Here is a 14,702-nt window from a genome sequence, read left to right as displayed (position 1 = left end):
TGGTAAAGTGGTCTTGTCAGGGATATGTGTAGTTTGAATAAGAACCCTCTATTGCTCTTAATTCTTGAATACTCTTTTTAAAAAGATTTGTGCTACTCACTTCCTCCTTAGCAACCAAACAAAAATTGCTTTTTCTGTTCAAATCTAAGATCTACCCTTTCTAGAACTCATTTCATGTTGACTTACTGAAAGGAGAATTTAAGGAGCATCTGCTCATATCTAAGAAAAAATGCTATTACTGATCTTTATTGATATATTTCCCCCTAATTATCTAATTTAGTTCTCACAACTTCATTGGGTATTTTAAGATAACTTATAAGATAAAGACCCTGCCCAAGATTCACTCAGCAGCATGTCTCACTCTTAAGTGACAAGGCCAGTAATTGAATTCTGGTGTGTTAAATTCCTGGAAGCATGTGCCCCATTACATCCCGCTGATGCTTTGTCACATGTCGCCATCTGGCACTAGTCTACTGCTTTTCAGGAAAGGATAGCCCCAGGCTTCAGTGGGAATGCCAGCTTAAAGGACAGACAACAAGGGATGGCTATGTGTGCAAGGGGTTTAAGTGGCAGTAAATGAAGGGTGTAGGCACCTTCAAATCACAGTCTTACTGATACGGTTTTCTGTGGTCTTGCAGGTTCTTCCTTGTGTAGCTTCTCCAAAGTCATTCTTAGCTTTTATTTTTGGGGGAGGGCTTATATTTTAAGAGCCTTTAATGATATTTTGGATGTAGTCTTATTTTATCTTCACTTTTGCCTTCCCTAGTGAATGATTCCTAATATAAATACTGAAAACGCTTAAGTCTTCAGTCCTTTCACCTTGTCTGATACACCAAAATATCCTGCAAATGCCTTGATCAGAGTAATCATCATATTGAATGTCAGTTGCTCATTTACAGTTCTTTCCTGTTCAAAAATGAGGTCTTTGAGAGCAGGGATGTGTTCTGATTCTCCTCTTTTTTCCTGACATATTGGACAACCTCAGTGTAGAATTAGTTAACATGTGGATGATTTGGACAGAGATGCCAAATATTTAGACAGTTATTGTAATAATAGTTTAAAAAAGCCTCTACAACACACACACACACACACACACACACACACACACACAGGCACAAGTGCTTCTGGCTTTGAATTTCTGGAATGCTAATGATTTTGATAGTATTAAAGAATAAAAATAAACTAAAATTAGGTCTTTCAAATGGCAATGGTAATCAATAGAGAATGACTACTAGACCGAATATATATGCTAGCTCTAATGGGAAAAATCCATTCTTCTGAATCTTTGCATCTGAACATGAACTACAACTTTGCAGCTCTAAAAAAGACTAATTATAGTCACTCACTGATTTAACAATAAAGTCTAAAATAATGATAAGTGGATGTTTTATTACCTGAGTATTGATCTAACACTAGGCTTGGGGTAATAGGTTTTGTAATCATCAGCCTGAATCCCAGGTACTGAAGATTTGTTTCTCTTACATAATTAGACACTAAAGTATGTGCATTGTCTTGGAAAGCATTTTGTTCTTTAAACCAAATTAGAGACTAAGACCTGAGGCTGGGGACCTGTATTTCAAGTGATGAAAGTAATTGCTTTTAAATCCTTTTTTCCAGCTGTAATTTCTCTTCCCATTTATAATATAGCTGACTTTTAAAAATACAGAACTAATAGTAGTTTAATGTATTTTTTCCAGGTAACTATTAAAGGACTTTACATATCCAAAGTCATACAATCTTTACCACACCTCTTTAATGAATATACTATTATTATTATTGCCATCTTACAGATGAAGACACAGAGAAGCTATGTGACTTGTGGAAGACTATACAGCTTGTTAGCTGGATTACAAACTCAAGGAACCTGGGTCCTGAGTTCAAACTGATAATTACTGTACTTATTGCATCTTCCTATAAACTTCTGCCACTGACATTGATAAATAGCAAAAATAAATACAAAGACCATTTTGTCTTATATACTGTAAATGCCATCCTACAATTTCTTCTGAGTGATATTGTACATGTATATTTTGATGTCTTCAATAAAAGTAAGATTTTCACATACTCAGATTAAATATGGTCTATTTTACTCACATAGAGAAAACATACAGATGTGTACCTGAACAACCTTAGAAAGGAAACAAATAGTATCTTTGGGAACCTTCAAGTATTTCTCAATATCAAACAAAATGGAAACTGGAAGGGAGAAATTGTAATAATAACTGATACTGAACTTACTGATAGGTAAGTTAGATGTAATTAAAAATGATGTATTTGAGATACAAAATGAGAAAAAAATTTCTGATTCTGAATTTTAAAGTTACATGTTACTTAAATATTGTGTTTTGAAATTATTTTTTCAATTGCTTACAATAATTAAGATTGATTTTATAATTAAACCATTTCACTTAAGCACTATAAAATTTATTTTCTGTTATGCAGCAATAAGCTATTTTATTTAACAAGTGTTTATTTAGTGTATATTATGTACCTGATAGATTTTCATTTGTCTTATTAATTATCCAGATAAGAGATTTCTAATTTAAATGTGGTGATGAGAACCCAATAGGCTATCATGGGCTCTCCCTCCAGGTTTGCCTCATGCATATTTACATGTATTACCTGCCCACTTTCAAAATTAAACATTTCAAATGTTACTGAATGCCATATTTACTTAAATGTTACCTTTGAAAGAGAGTGATGAACATAAAAGAGATAGTGAAGGTGGACTGTTAATGTGGAACATTAATAACTTCTATTTTATTTTCCAGCACCATAAAACTGTGATTAAATTAACTAAGTAGGATTGGAGTATGTGCCTCAGTATAAGATGCATCAAGAAATCAGGTGACCAATGTATTCAAATCAAATATAATGTAACATGGGATGTAAGTATCTTTGACAATGAAACATTTTATTACTAAAGGCTTAAAAGAATAAATCTAAGTACTGCTGCATTGCTAACTAATACAATCACCTGGAAAGGTAAGTGGATTGAATCAAGAGTAAAAATATATAACATTTTTAACCCTTTGGGAAACATTTTCACCTGATAATCCATTGGGAAACATATTTCACCTCTACCTGATATTACCAATCTGTGGCAGATTGGCCTAATAGAATGGAAAGGCCTTTGAACTGAAGGGATATCTGAACAGTGCTGTGGATGATGAAGTTTGCCAATCACCCTTTCTACTCACTTTAAGGGCTAGCCATCCATTAGATTCATTTTGTTCCTGCTCATTTGCCAAGCTTTGGCAAGTTAATCAGCTGATATGTAGAACTAAGAGGTCCCATATTGGTCTTGGAGGAAGGAAAATACAACCTCACTCCAAAGTCAGTCTCTGACCCTCTGTCATGTTAAATGGATTCTGCCTAGATTGGAAATTACTATCCTAGTAGTGATTTTTAACATGCCTCGAAAAATGAAGAGACAACATTGGAAAGAAGATAGAGCTGAGGCTCAGCTCACTAAGGTCCCTCTACTTCCTGGATCATCTCCTATGAGATGCCTACCACTCCCCTTACCTCTACTCTTCTGCATCGACATCCATAATTGTAGGAAAGTCAAGGGCTGGTGGTGGAGCAACAACCAAGCTCATTAAATCAGACTGAGAGCTTCAGAATGGGTAATTCTTCAAGTATTCTGCATCCCCATAGAACAGGCATCTTTAAGGAGGCAATGCGCCTGGCCCTTCTTGGTTATGTTGGAACCAACATCTGGGAACAAAAGTCTTAGACATTTCTTCCCCTGTTTCTGATTAGGACTGAAAAGAACACTAGCCTTCAAGGTCAGTCAGAGAGTAAGCCAAGTTCAAGTCTAAAGCAGAAGTTTAGTCCAGGATCTGTCTCCCCCATTTCTGTTAATTAAATTGCTAGATTTCTTGACCGACACAACAATTAATGCATCACAAATTTATTTAAAGGCTACCATCTGCACCTTACTATTTGCATTAGTTTAGAGGCTGGAGTTTAAAAATGAATAATATGAAGAATCCTAAAATAGGATTATCTATGAAATAATCACATAACCTAAGATTTGAAGATCAAATTATCTACCATCATCAAATAATTTTTCTACATACATGTAAAATTTGACTGGGAGCCAGAAACTACATGAGGTATTTGAGTTGAAAAGTTTTCAAAAGTTCATCTCTTTGGAGTAAATATGGATGGTTGCCCATCCTTTTAATAATGTTTTCCTATGAAAAATACTTATTATTTATGCCCAAATCTTTACAGTTGAACATTCTTCATGTTTTATACAAATATTAGTTGTTATGCCACAAGTATTTCCAGATCATCACTTAAAGGGTTAAGGACATACAGATTCTTTAGGGTTTAGCTGCTTTAAAGAAAAGAATTCAGTGCATTTCACAAAAATATCCTAAAAGAGGTCACTTATTCTCAAAGACTCGATTACCTTTGACTGATTCATCATTTTCTGGAAAGCATAATATTATTTATTTCACAAATGAATTGAGGTGTGAGAAGTGATTGACCCCAGACAAACCCTGTTGCTGAAAAGTTTATATACAGTGCCACAAGACTCTGGAAAGATGAGAATAACAGGGTCTTACCTGTAGAATACAGGCAGCCAAATCCTTGGAGTAAGAACTTGGAGAAGAGTTTTGCACTAGTAGGTATAAGGTGCTTAGTAAATGTATATTTTCCTCTATCTTCTAGGTCAAATAATAGTATCTAAGGCAAGTGGTCTCCATTTTGTGAGTGTGCGTGTGCCTCTATCAATGAAAAATGGGCATGCAGTCCAATAAGAAGTTGTTAATGTATTCATACATTATAATGAATTGTTCATCATTGCATGCATATTGTATAAAATACATCTAAATATGTGATACATAAGGGAGAAAAACAGGAAGCCCAATGCTGTATCAGGGATTCGAGTAATATCTGAAACCACAGAAATAATTTGAATAAAATGAAGGATGCATGCCAGCAAATGGGAAAGAAAAATTCATTTACTAGTCACTGACTTTGCTCTAAAAATTGTTAGCCATATTATATAATATATATAATCAGAGTGTCATAAAAATTTTGACTCAATGACAATATTTAGACAAGCTTGGAGGAAGTCAGCTACTTGCCTAAGGCCACAAAGCTAATAAGTAGTCCAGATGAAATATGTATAAGATATATGTATATGTAAATATACACATCCTTTTTGAAGTAAAAATTACATATTTAATTGTTTTTCTACCATGACATGAACACTTGCTAGTATGTGTGCCTTGCATAACTAGTTTTCTATGAAAATTAAAACTATAAATTTTTTGTTCAATAATGCTTTTTTTGAGCTCATAAATCTCAGACAATCCATAGGTATGTCTCAGATCATAAAAATAAGCACAAGTATAATCTACAACTGAGGGCTCATGTAGACTGTGAATAGTGATTCACTCTGTTGTTCAATATAGTCCACAAGGCAAGCAATGTCTCTGATGGGACACTCATCATTACTTTACAAATAAAAATGTCTCCACAAGCTGAAAGAAGACAAAAAAATTTATGTTCCTATTATTAATCCCATTATATCCCATACGTTTAGTGAAAATCTATTGAAATTCTACTATAGACTAAGAGATATGCCAGTAATGATTCTATATTACTTCCATTACTTTAATCAAAAGGCTTATCATAAGAAATCAATATTTATTCAATGGAAAAATAAATTGTTATGAAAATACAAAGGAGATTATTCTCTGAGATTTCATCTAGGCACCCCTTATTGGAGGACTCTTACTCTAATTTGGTCTCTGGGTCATTCTGAATCGTATTTGTGGCTTTATGAAATGGAAGTTTACTTCTAAGCAATCATGTAGCAAAGTCTTTTGGTGAGAGCATTATACTGTTTCCATTCTCAGACCATATCTTCTGTTAAATATATCAATTTCTTCTTTTCCACAAATAACCTTGATTTTAATTACCTCTATTCCCTTTTCTCTGAATTATGCCTAACTGATCTATTAGTTTTAGCATAGACAGAAGCCCTCTTGTTACTGCAAATAAGAAAGCAATTATACTTCTCTTTGTTGATTGACATTATTTTCTGATTAAAAACAACCAAACTATAAAGTACCTATGTGGAACTGGTTCAGAGTATAATTACTAGCAGAAAAACACCTCAACATTAATTATGTTAAAATTAGTATTTATTTCCTTGACATCCACATTCCAAAATCCTCTTGACTAGGAAATTACTCCACTCTTAGTTATCTGAAAGTATATTTCTCAATATACTGTTCTAGAAGGAACCATAGAAAGCTGAGGTATTTATGATGCTCATATCACAGTTTATATGCAAATTTAATATTTTTCTTGTGACCAACGTGGAAGAATGTCACCAATTGGGTTTTAGGCAAATTCTTAGACTTTCCTAAGTGACAGTTACTTAATTTGTAAAAAAAAAAAAAAAGTCAATATCTACTCTTCATTTCTGCTTAAAGAATTAAATGAGATGATTATGTGGAAAAATCATAACAGAAAAGTCAAAGCAATTGATGTAAATTTTATTCTTATTTCTTCCAAAATTTTCTTTTTTCTATCTGATGGAGTCCTCCTATCAAAGGAAGTAACTGAAATTATAAGAGAGTTAGTTAGGTGATGAGATGAAAAAATAAATTTTGAATGTTCTTATCTTCAGCTGTAATCATACTTTTTAAAAAGTCTAACAATTTGGAAAAGAAGAGGACCCATTCATACTTGTTTAAACATGTTGTTTAGTGCAATGTAATATCATAAAATGTGCTTAAAAGTTAGCACGAGCAGCTAGTGCAATGACCTGAATTTTAAATGTTATAATCCAGAGGGAAACTTTCTAATATAAGGAATTCTAGAAATAGTAATAATTATGAAGGAGCACTAGAACAAGAGTCAGGAGACCAGGTTTTATTCCACAGTACATAATTTAGTTAATTTAAACTTTCAAGTCACTATTTTCTTACATATGATTGAAAAAACAAAAGAGTCAGACCAGGTGCTATTATATTATATAATTTTATTTGACTTAATTATGTAATTTGAGTTTTAAAGTATACATGAAGACATTCCCTCATTTTTGTTTTAAAGAGAGCTTTACATATGTTGAGAGGAAATCTATTTTCCGTGAGCAATATTTGCAATACACTCCTAGCACAAATTGGTCCTCAAATGCTTTTTATGTAATAACCCAGCTTACACAGTCTGAATGCTAGGAGGATTCATGATTTGTACACAGATTGGATCTCCAATAAACTCATGTGCACTTCACTCTTTTCAATTTTCTCATACTTTTTCTCTTAACCCTGCTTTGGCCAGCCTCTCTCTTCTTCATCTCCTTGAGATTCCATACTCCGTGCTCTACCATATTTATTGACTTATATGAATCTTCTTTCCTAAACTTTCTTTCAGTTCCAATTCTTCCCATCCACCTCACCCATAGCTCCTCATTAATCTCCTTAGAAAACTCATGGGTGCCATTTGGCAGAAGAAAGTTTCTTTTTAATTGGATAGTCATTGTGCCTGCAAAACATCCATGTTAGAAGTAAATCAGTTACCATTAAGTGGGAAGCAGTACTTACAAAGCCAAATGCAGTAGAGAAAAATGTAGAGAAAAATTCTGTGCCACGACTCTGACAAAGCTCCAACCAGACTTCCTCTAAGTATGAAAATAACCAAGTCATAGCAGAGATGGGTCTCTTCCTCCCTCATCACTAAATTTAACATTGTCACTGGAAGCACCTGTGATTCAGCAAGATGCAATCTTGATTCAAGAGCCAAATGGACAAGTATTGAAATGCTGGCTCTCTCACTTAATTGCAATATGTCCCTGGTTAAAGATGTTTAATGATCTGAGCTGCAATTTTCTAACTTAAAAAATAAAGACAATAATACCTTTTTGGTTTGGTACTTCTTAAGACTAAAGATAACATAACCATAGGGTATGTCACATAAAGGAGAATTGAAATTTGATTATCCTTTATCATCATCATTGTTATTTTATTATTACTTAAATCTCTGTGAGTTGGCAGAAACCAACTGTTTTTTTTTTTTTTTTCCTGTTTGAACAAATGAGGACAAAGAACATTTTCTATTACTTGATCATAGAGACACAATAAAACAGTGATGGTGCCTATGAATGAAATGGAATGGAATGGAATGGAATAGAATTCCCTCATGGTAGGTTCTATGTAAAATACTTGTTATTTGCAGAAATGTCCTCATTTAACTCTATCTCCAAACCTTATCTTCATTTATTTTTTCTTTTGCGTCAGACTTTGTGCAGTGTGACTTGAATAGAGGAGGAACTTGCCAGCTCATCTCACTTGGCAGGGTTTGGAGTGTTTTTTGAGCAGACTATCTCACTTTGCAATCTAGAAAAGGGGAAAAATCTATAGCTACTATTTTGGTACATGCAATACAGAAATGTTGTGATGTTGTATTTCCTAGTGATGTTAAAATTTATGGAAAAGGAAATAACCTATGCATATTTCACAGCAAGAATATCAAATGAGTTTTATAATTTTCACATGGACCATGAGATAGAACAGAAATCTTATATATAAGTATCTGCTACAATTAAAAAGTAAATTTCTTAAAAATATTTCTTAATGAAAATAATTTCAATTCTTTTGAGGTTAAAATCTTCTGAATGTGTAATGTTTCCAATGCCATTATTTTAATGCTAGGAAATGATATTCTCACTCCATCCATGTTTGTATATGCCAGTTTTTCAGAATTGTGTGCATGTGTGTGCATGCACATGAAAATGAAATTTCAAAGTCCTATCTGTAGAGTTCTGTAAAATATCTTTACATATAAGTCAAGCATAACTCTGATACTTCCATAGGTATTAGTAATAAAAATCAGCAATAAAAAGTATGTCATAAAACAGAAGGTTTAAATGAAAAGTATGTCTTTCCTATTTAATTTATGTTAAGAATTTGTATATTTTTAGCTTAAAAGGTAATTTATCATGTGTTTCATGCACTGAACTGATCTTGGAACAGATTGACTTATGAAAACAAAATTGTGAGTCTGAGCACAGAGGGACCATTATAATGCTTAGCAGAGAGGAAATTCATGAGGTACCAAGACAACCAGCCTTATCACATATAATATTGGGCTTTTAAGCTTAAAAGATCTTTTATTAATTCCAGGTATGCTGCTGGCTACAGCTCCCACTGTAAGTGATGCAGCCGACACTTGGAGAGAGCTTTGAAATTTTAAAGGCAAGAGAAAACATTTTTTCAGTGGCCCATTCCTGTTTGCCTGCTTTTCTATTTAATCTAATAAAACCTTGGATATGTTGTCTGAGAATTCCTTCCACAACCTTCCCTTTCTTTTTCTAGATTGAACGGTACAAAACTGCATTAACTAGTTCCTAAAGTGATCTGCTGCACAGAAAATCATCATGTATCTTTCAAACCACCAAGTCGTGTGACTGTCCTCCGTGAAATACTTTATCAGTAGACAACTAGTAGCTAAACCAAAAATAAGAAAAATTCTATCCTCTAAGTTAGTGTTTTGCCTACCATCAAGTTTGGTGGTGAACTGGGACAAGATTACTTGGATTTAGTGACTGAACACTTGGGCCTGTGCCCACCCGGACACAATTAGATATACCCTGAAACTGCAATTGGCTCTCAGAGTCCCTCCCCATTCCTCTAGCCATGGGCACCTAAAGGGTGAGGGTATCTAGCCGCTAACTAGTGAGCCAGAAGGGAGTGTGCAATGTGCACCAGCTCTTTGTGCTTAGAGACTACTAGTGACGAACAAACTGAGCTGAGGAGGTTAGTCTTTTTCTAGAGAAAATTGTTTCACCTCGGTCAATGTGCTCTACCCCACCACATATGTCTTTCTGTTATTCGTTTCTTTGTTTCGAAATGGGATCTTGCTACATATCCTGGGTTCAATATATCTGTCTGCCTCAGCCTCCCTTCAGCCTCCCTCAGCCTCCTCTCAGCCTCCCGAATGCCATTTTCCTGTTTCTATAAGTGAAAAACCAGAGCAAGTAACTTTGCCTGTGCGAATATTGTTTCATCATGTTGAGAGACAATTATTTGTGAAGAGCACCAGTTCTGCCTGCACTTCGCTTTGTAAACATGGATAAGGCTGTTTAACATCTATGAGTTTCTGTTTATTCTTTGAAACCAGAATAATAACTACCTCTGTCTTAAAGAGAATCTTTACAGATTGAACAAGATGACGCATGTAAAGCATTTAGCGTTATTCTAAGTGCTTCACAAATGATTGCAGTAGCTATTGTACAAACCAAGGATCACTCCGCTCTCCCCATTCATGTCCATTAATACAGATCCATTCAGGAAAAATGTGACACTCAAACCATTTCTGAAAACTGGGGAGAAAGTGGCTTCTGCTGAACAATGAGAACACCCAAGGTAGGCCTTGTCAGTACTGATCTCTCAAGTTTGGCCCAGAAGTCAAATAATCCTTTTCAGGTCAGGGGCAGTTATAAGACAGGAAAAGAAACAACATACTGTGTGTGTCTGCCTCACCTCAGACATGATGTTATAACCTGATAATATATTCTACATTCTAAGAGAAAAACAACAATTTCAATGATCATATGTGTATTTATATTTAGATTATAAAATTATAAAATTATATTTAGATTATAGAATTAAGCACTGCATAGGCAGTGCTTAAATAGGTCCTCCTGTCTGTATAACCCAGGTTGTGCCCAGACCGTGCCGCTATTTTCTTGCCATGATTCAGGTTAACTTGATTTCAGTCCCCAAATGAAAGTTTCTCTTTCTCAGTGTCCCAATTAAGTTTCTTATATCTCATATCCATGATGAACAGCAATTTTGAACTGCCTGAATAACTTTTTAAAAGGCAGTTTAAAATGTGCTTATCATCACAGGATCCAGCTGCTTGATCTGGTCTGGTCTTTTGTTTATTTGTTTGTTTGTTGTTTACTTTTTTCTCAAGACCTGACTCTTTTTAGCCTCTTTCATTACTTCAGTAGTGGTTCAAAGTAACAGAGGAAGCTTTGGGTTTTTATATGTTGGAAGGATATTTACTTCAAAAATTTCCATCTTAATTGGTAAGGTCTTGGGAAACTATGCTGCAAAGCAGTGTCATTACTCTAGAGCATCTTTCTGGCATGTTAATTCCAGCTATGTTTATTCAGCCTCCAAAGGAGATGTAAATAAAGTTCCTTCTCACCAACATCAAAATGAGTCATTTCAAAGTACTTCCTGTCAACCCCTTAAAAAATTGGTGTAGTAATGCCTTCTATATTCTGGAAACTCTTTAGTGGTTCATCATGCATTTAAGTTTTAGGGACATAATCTGCAATCTAATATTGTAACTCTCCCTTTGAAGTCTGTTAATCCCAAGATATAGTGTCATAAGTACTCGTTCAAACTCCACGAATTGTCTTCAGTAATTGTTTTATTACTTGCCCTGCTGAGGAATTCATAGAGGGTGTCTGAATGGGTCAAAGTGAAAGTAGTGAATCTGGGTTATTTTCAGTCATGGAGAAGATGAAACATTTGTGAGATGTTTGTTCCTAGAGACATGATTCAATTGCATTATGAGGCACTTTTAAAATCCTAGGTTAAGGAACACGCATACTTCTGTTAAGGGAACCTCAATAGTGCACACTCAGATTCTTTATGGCAATAGTCTTATTCCCTGGTCTTCATCCTCTTTCATGGAAGTGTTTTCCTTGAAGTCATATAACTGCAATCTGCATGTAGTCAGCCACTAGCTGATCTGGGGTGTGTACCTTCTTAGAGATGGAACTAAACAATTAATTGGTTTATCTTACACAAATGTAAGAGATTCAGACATTAATAAAGGTGCTTAGGTTTAAAACTACATGGATTAACAATGCCACAAGTGGCCTGACAGATTGAACTTGAAGGCTGGTAACTCATACTTCTATTCCTTTACCCTTTACAATCACTAATCTTCTGCTGCCCACATTTTTCTTGAGAAAGCTCTTTATTTTTTTCAACAATAATTACCTAAACCATGACCTCAAAATCCCTTGTGAAAAGAAGAGGGGCAATAAATGAATCGATTAATTATTTTGAAGAAACAGAACTATTTTTTCTTCTTTTCCATAGGTCATGGATGAAGGGGTCGCCCACCATTTCTCTGAGGCTTATGCAAGTCACATACATCCTTCTTAAAACTGAAATCATTTAAAAAATGTATACATATAAAAGAAACTTTCAAATATACTGTTAGCTGTAAAGATAGCCTAACAATATCCCTTCCCCCAAGTTTCAAGACAGTGACTCTTCCTCAATCCAGATAAACCTCACAGTCAACAAATACAGAATCTACTACCTATACTTGGAAGTACTAAGCCTCCATATTTGCTGAAAAGACAGCCAAAAAAGGATATTTATAATTCAATAATAGTCTCTTAATTCTCTATGTAACCAAGCCTCTAATTATATAGAATATATTTTTATGCTTAAGATCCTCTGATTTCCCTAAACCTATGCAACACATCCTTTCTCTGCCTATAATTTAATAAACTCCTTGCTTAAAAATGTCTTCCCAATGCAATAGATTACAGTGCTTGGAGTCTCTGCACCTGTCAATCTCTATAACCCTCCCATAAAATTTTTCTCCCTCAAACACTGCATTCCGTAAATTAGAGACTCATTATGAACATATCTACCTGTTATTTGCTTATCTGCTTGACACAGAATAAATTCACAGATACAAATCATATAAAATCAGATGATGTCATTTTTAAAAAACACATATACGTATGATACATTTTTTTTTAACCATGGAAAAGGGCCAGTTAGTAGCTTGATGTTTGTTGCCTGGAAATGAAGACCCAATTGTAGAAGCGAATGTGAGCACCATAGTAATTCTAATAGGAGAAGGTCTGGGGGGGGGGGGGTTTAATAAAAACAATCAATAATCCTATTACTAAACAAACACTTTAGGTCTTCATAGTCAGGGGTATAGCAGTGTGCACTTGAATTCTCACCAAAAGCACTCAGAGTTCTAGATACATATTCAGCAGACTGAAGATACAAATCCCAAAATGTGGGCATCATGGCCCCTCTGGGGCACTGATGGTCGTGCACACTGGCATGACAAGGAAAGGAACTAGACCCACACTCACACAGGTATCTCTTCCCTGCAGGCCACCCAGCAGCGACACCTTTAGTGGTAATCACCCTGGGCTGGCAGGTATTCACAGCACACTCAGGAGAGCTGCCTAAAATCCTGGGAGGGGTAAGGGAAAGGGTCGGTCATTTGGGGACAGCAGCGCGCACCCTGGTAGGATCTCCTTGCCTCCAATATTGTCCAGGACCCGAATTCACTCCGGAGGTGCCCTGAAGATCTGCATTATGCCAAGGCGGTGGGCCAACTCACCTCGACGAAATAAAAGCAGGGCAGGAGGGTGACGCTGTCCTTGATCACTTTGCCCTTTGGCCTCTCCTTCGCCGACATCCCGGCCGCCTGCCCGGGTCTGCGTCCTCCTCCGGGCGAGGTGTGCACAGTGCAGCCGAGGCGAGCTGCCTCCTCCAGCCGCAAGCGCCCGGCGCGGCTGATGTCACATTCCCCGCGGGCACCGCTGGAGCCAGCGCGCTGCATGCAGCGCCCCCGCCTTCTCCCCTCCCCTCTTTGCAGCTACCCGGAGGTTCCCTAGGCCAGCAGGTCCTCTTCCTCCCTTGCTCTGGCTCCCGCTTCTGGTTTTCTGAAGAGAGACGTCCAGCTCCCTCCTCCAAGCTGTTGCTGCAATGGCTTCTCCTCCCCTGTCACCCTCCCTCGGCTCTCCGCCGCCTTGGCAAAGCTCCAAGGCTGTGGGAGCTTGACGTCAAGAATCGGGAAAAGGGGGACGCTCTCCTGGTTTCTGCAGTAGCGTGGCTGAGGAACTCAGGCACCTAGACCCTCTTGGGAAGCTGCCTGGGTCACGCCAGAGATGCTAACTTGAAGACTCCTGGAGAACAGCAGCTCTGCCCACCGTACCCACCCACAACAAGAAAACTGATCTCTACCTTCCTGAAATAAAACTTATTCCTCATATTGAAAATTAGGCCCTGGTAGGAACTTACTAAGTCTGGTAGCAGGCTGCTCGCTAGGAATGACAGCCTCTTCTGAAGATCTCTGCCTGGGAGAATCCCTGGCACCCTCTGTTAAATACTATCAGCTGGTAGGACATGGTCTCAGCCTTCCTTCTTAAAAAGAGGCAGATGGTGCAGTGGACATGTCATTGAACCCAAAGTGGAGGACATATTCTGACTTACTCCTAGCACAATGGCAGTGTTAAAACCAACATGTTTTCAGGCGATTTTTGGTGGTGTACATGACTGCTCTCAACTTTGTGATTCTTTTGGCAACTCAAAAGGGTCAAGAGATTCAGAGGAAAGGAAAACCCAGCAAGCACGACCTTTGCATTGTGTTAATGAAGATAACACACTTCTATCCTCACATTCCCTAGGCCATTTCCAACATCTCCAAAATCTCCTTATCAAGCACATGATAATCTATTCCTAGTCCACTTTTCAGCTGACCAACAGGTCTTTGGCAATATGGGGACTATACCATCCACTGATGTTAGATGTTTCACTGCCATTATTACCTCATGTCCTCACATACCTCTGCCAGGATTGGGCTTCAGTCCAGCAGAGTCATCATTCATTTCCCTCTCCTAATTTACCATGCTCACCTGCAAAATCCCAGCCCCAGACAAAACCAAT

General features: G+C 36.6%; 1 protein-coding gene across 1 annotated transcript in view; it reads right to left on the bottom strand.

Annotated features, from left to right (window-relative positions):
• PLPPR4 (phospholipid phosphatase related 4) overlaps positions 1 to 13,962 on the bottom strand; it is a 40,160-nt gene extending 26,198 nt beyond the window's left edge. Inside the window, exon 1 of the mRNA XM_079117689.1 lies at positions 13,375 to 13,962. Within this exon, the coding sequence (XP_078973815.1) occupies positions 13,375 to 13,596 (222 nt within the window). The 5' untranslated portion in view covers positions 13,597 to 13,962. The remainder of the gene's footprint in view (positions 1 to 13,374) is intronic.
• Positions 13,963 to 14,702: the final 740 nt, after the last annotated feature.

The sequence above is a fragment of the Sciurus vulgaris genome, assembly GCF_902686455.1.
Source record: "Sciurus vulgaris genome assembly, chromosome: 1".
In the NCBI taxonomy this organism is placed as follows: Eukaryota; Metazoa; Chordata; class Mammalia; order Rodentia; family Sciuridae; genus Sciurus; species Sciurus vulgaris.
Note: the sequence above shows the minus strand (reverse complement) of the source record. Positions and strands in the feature narration are given on the sequence as shown.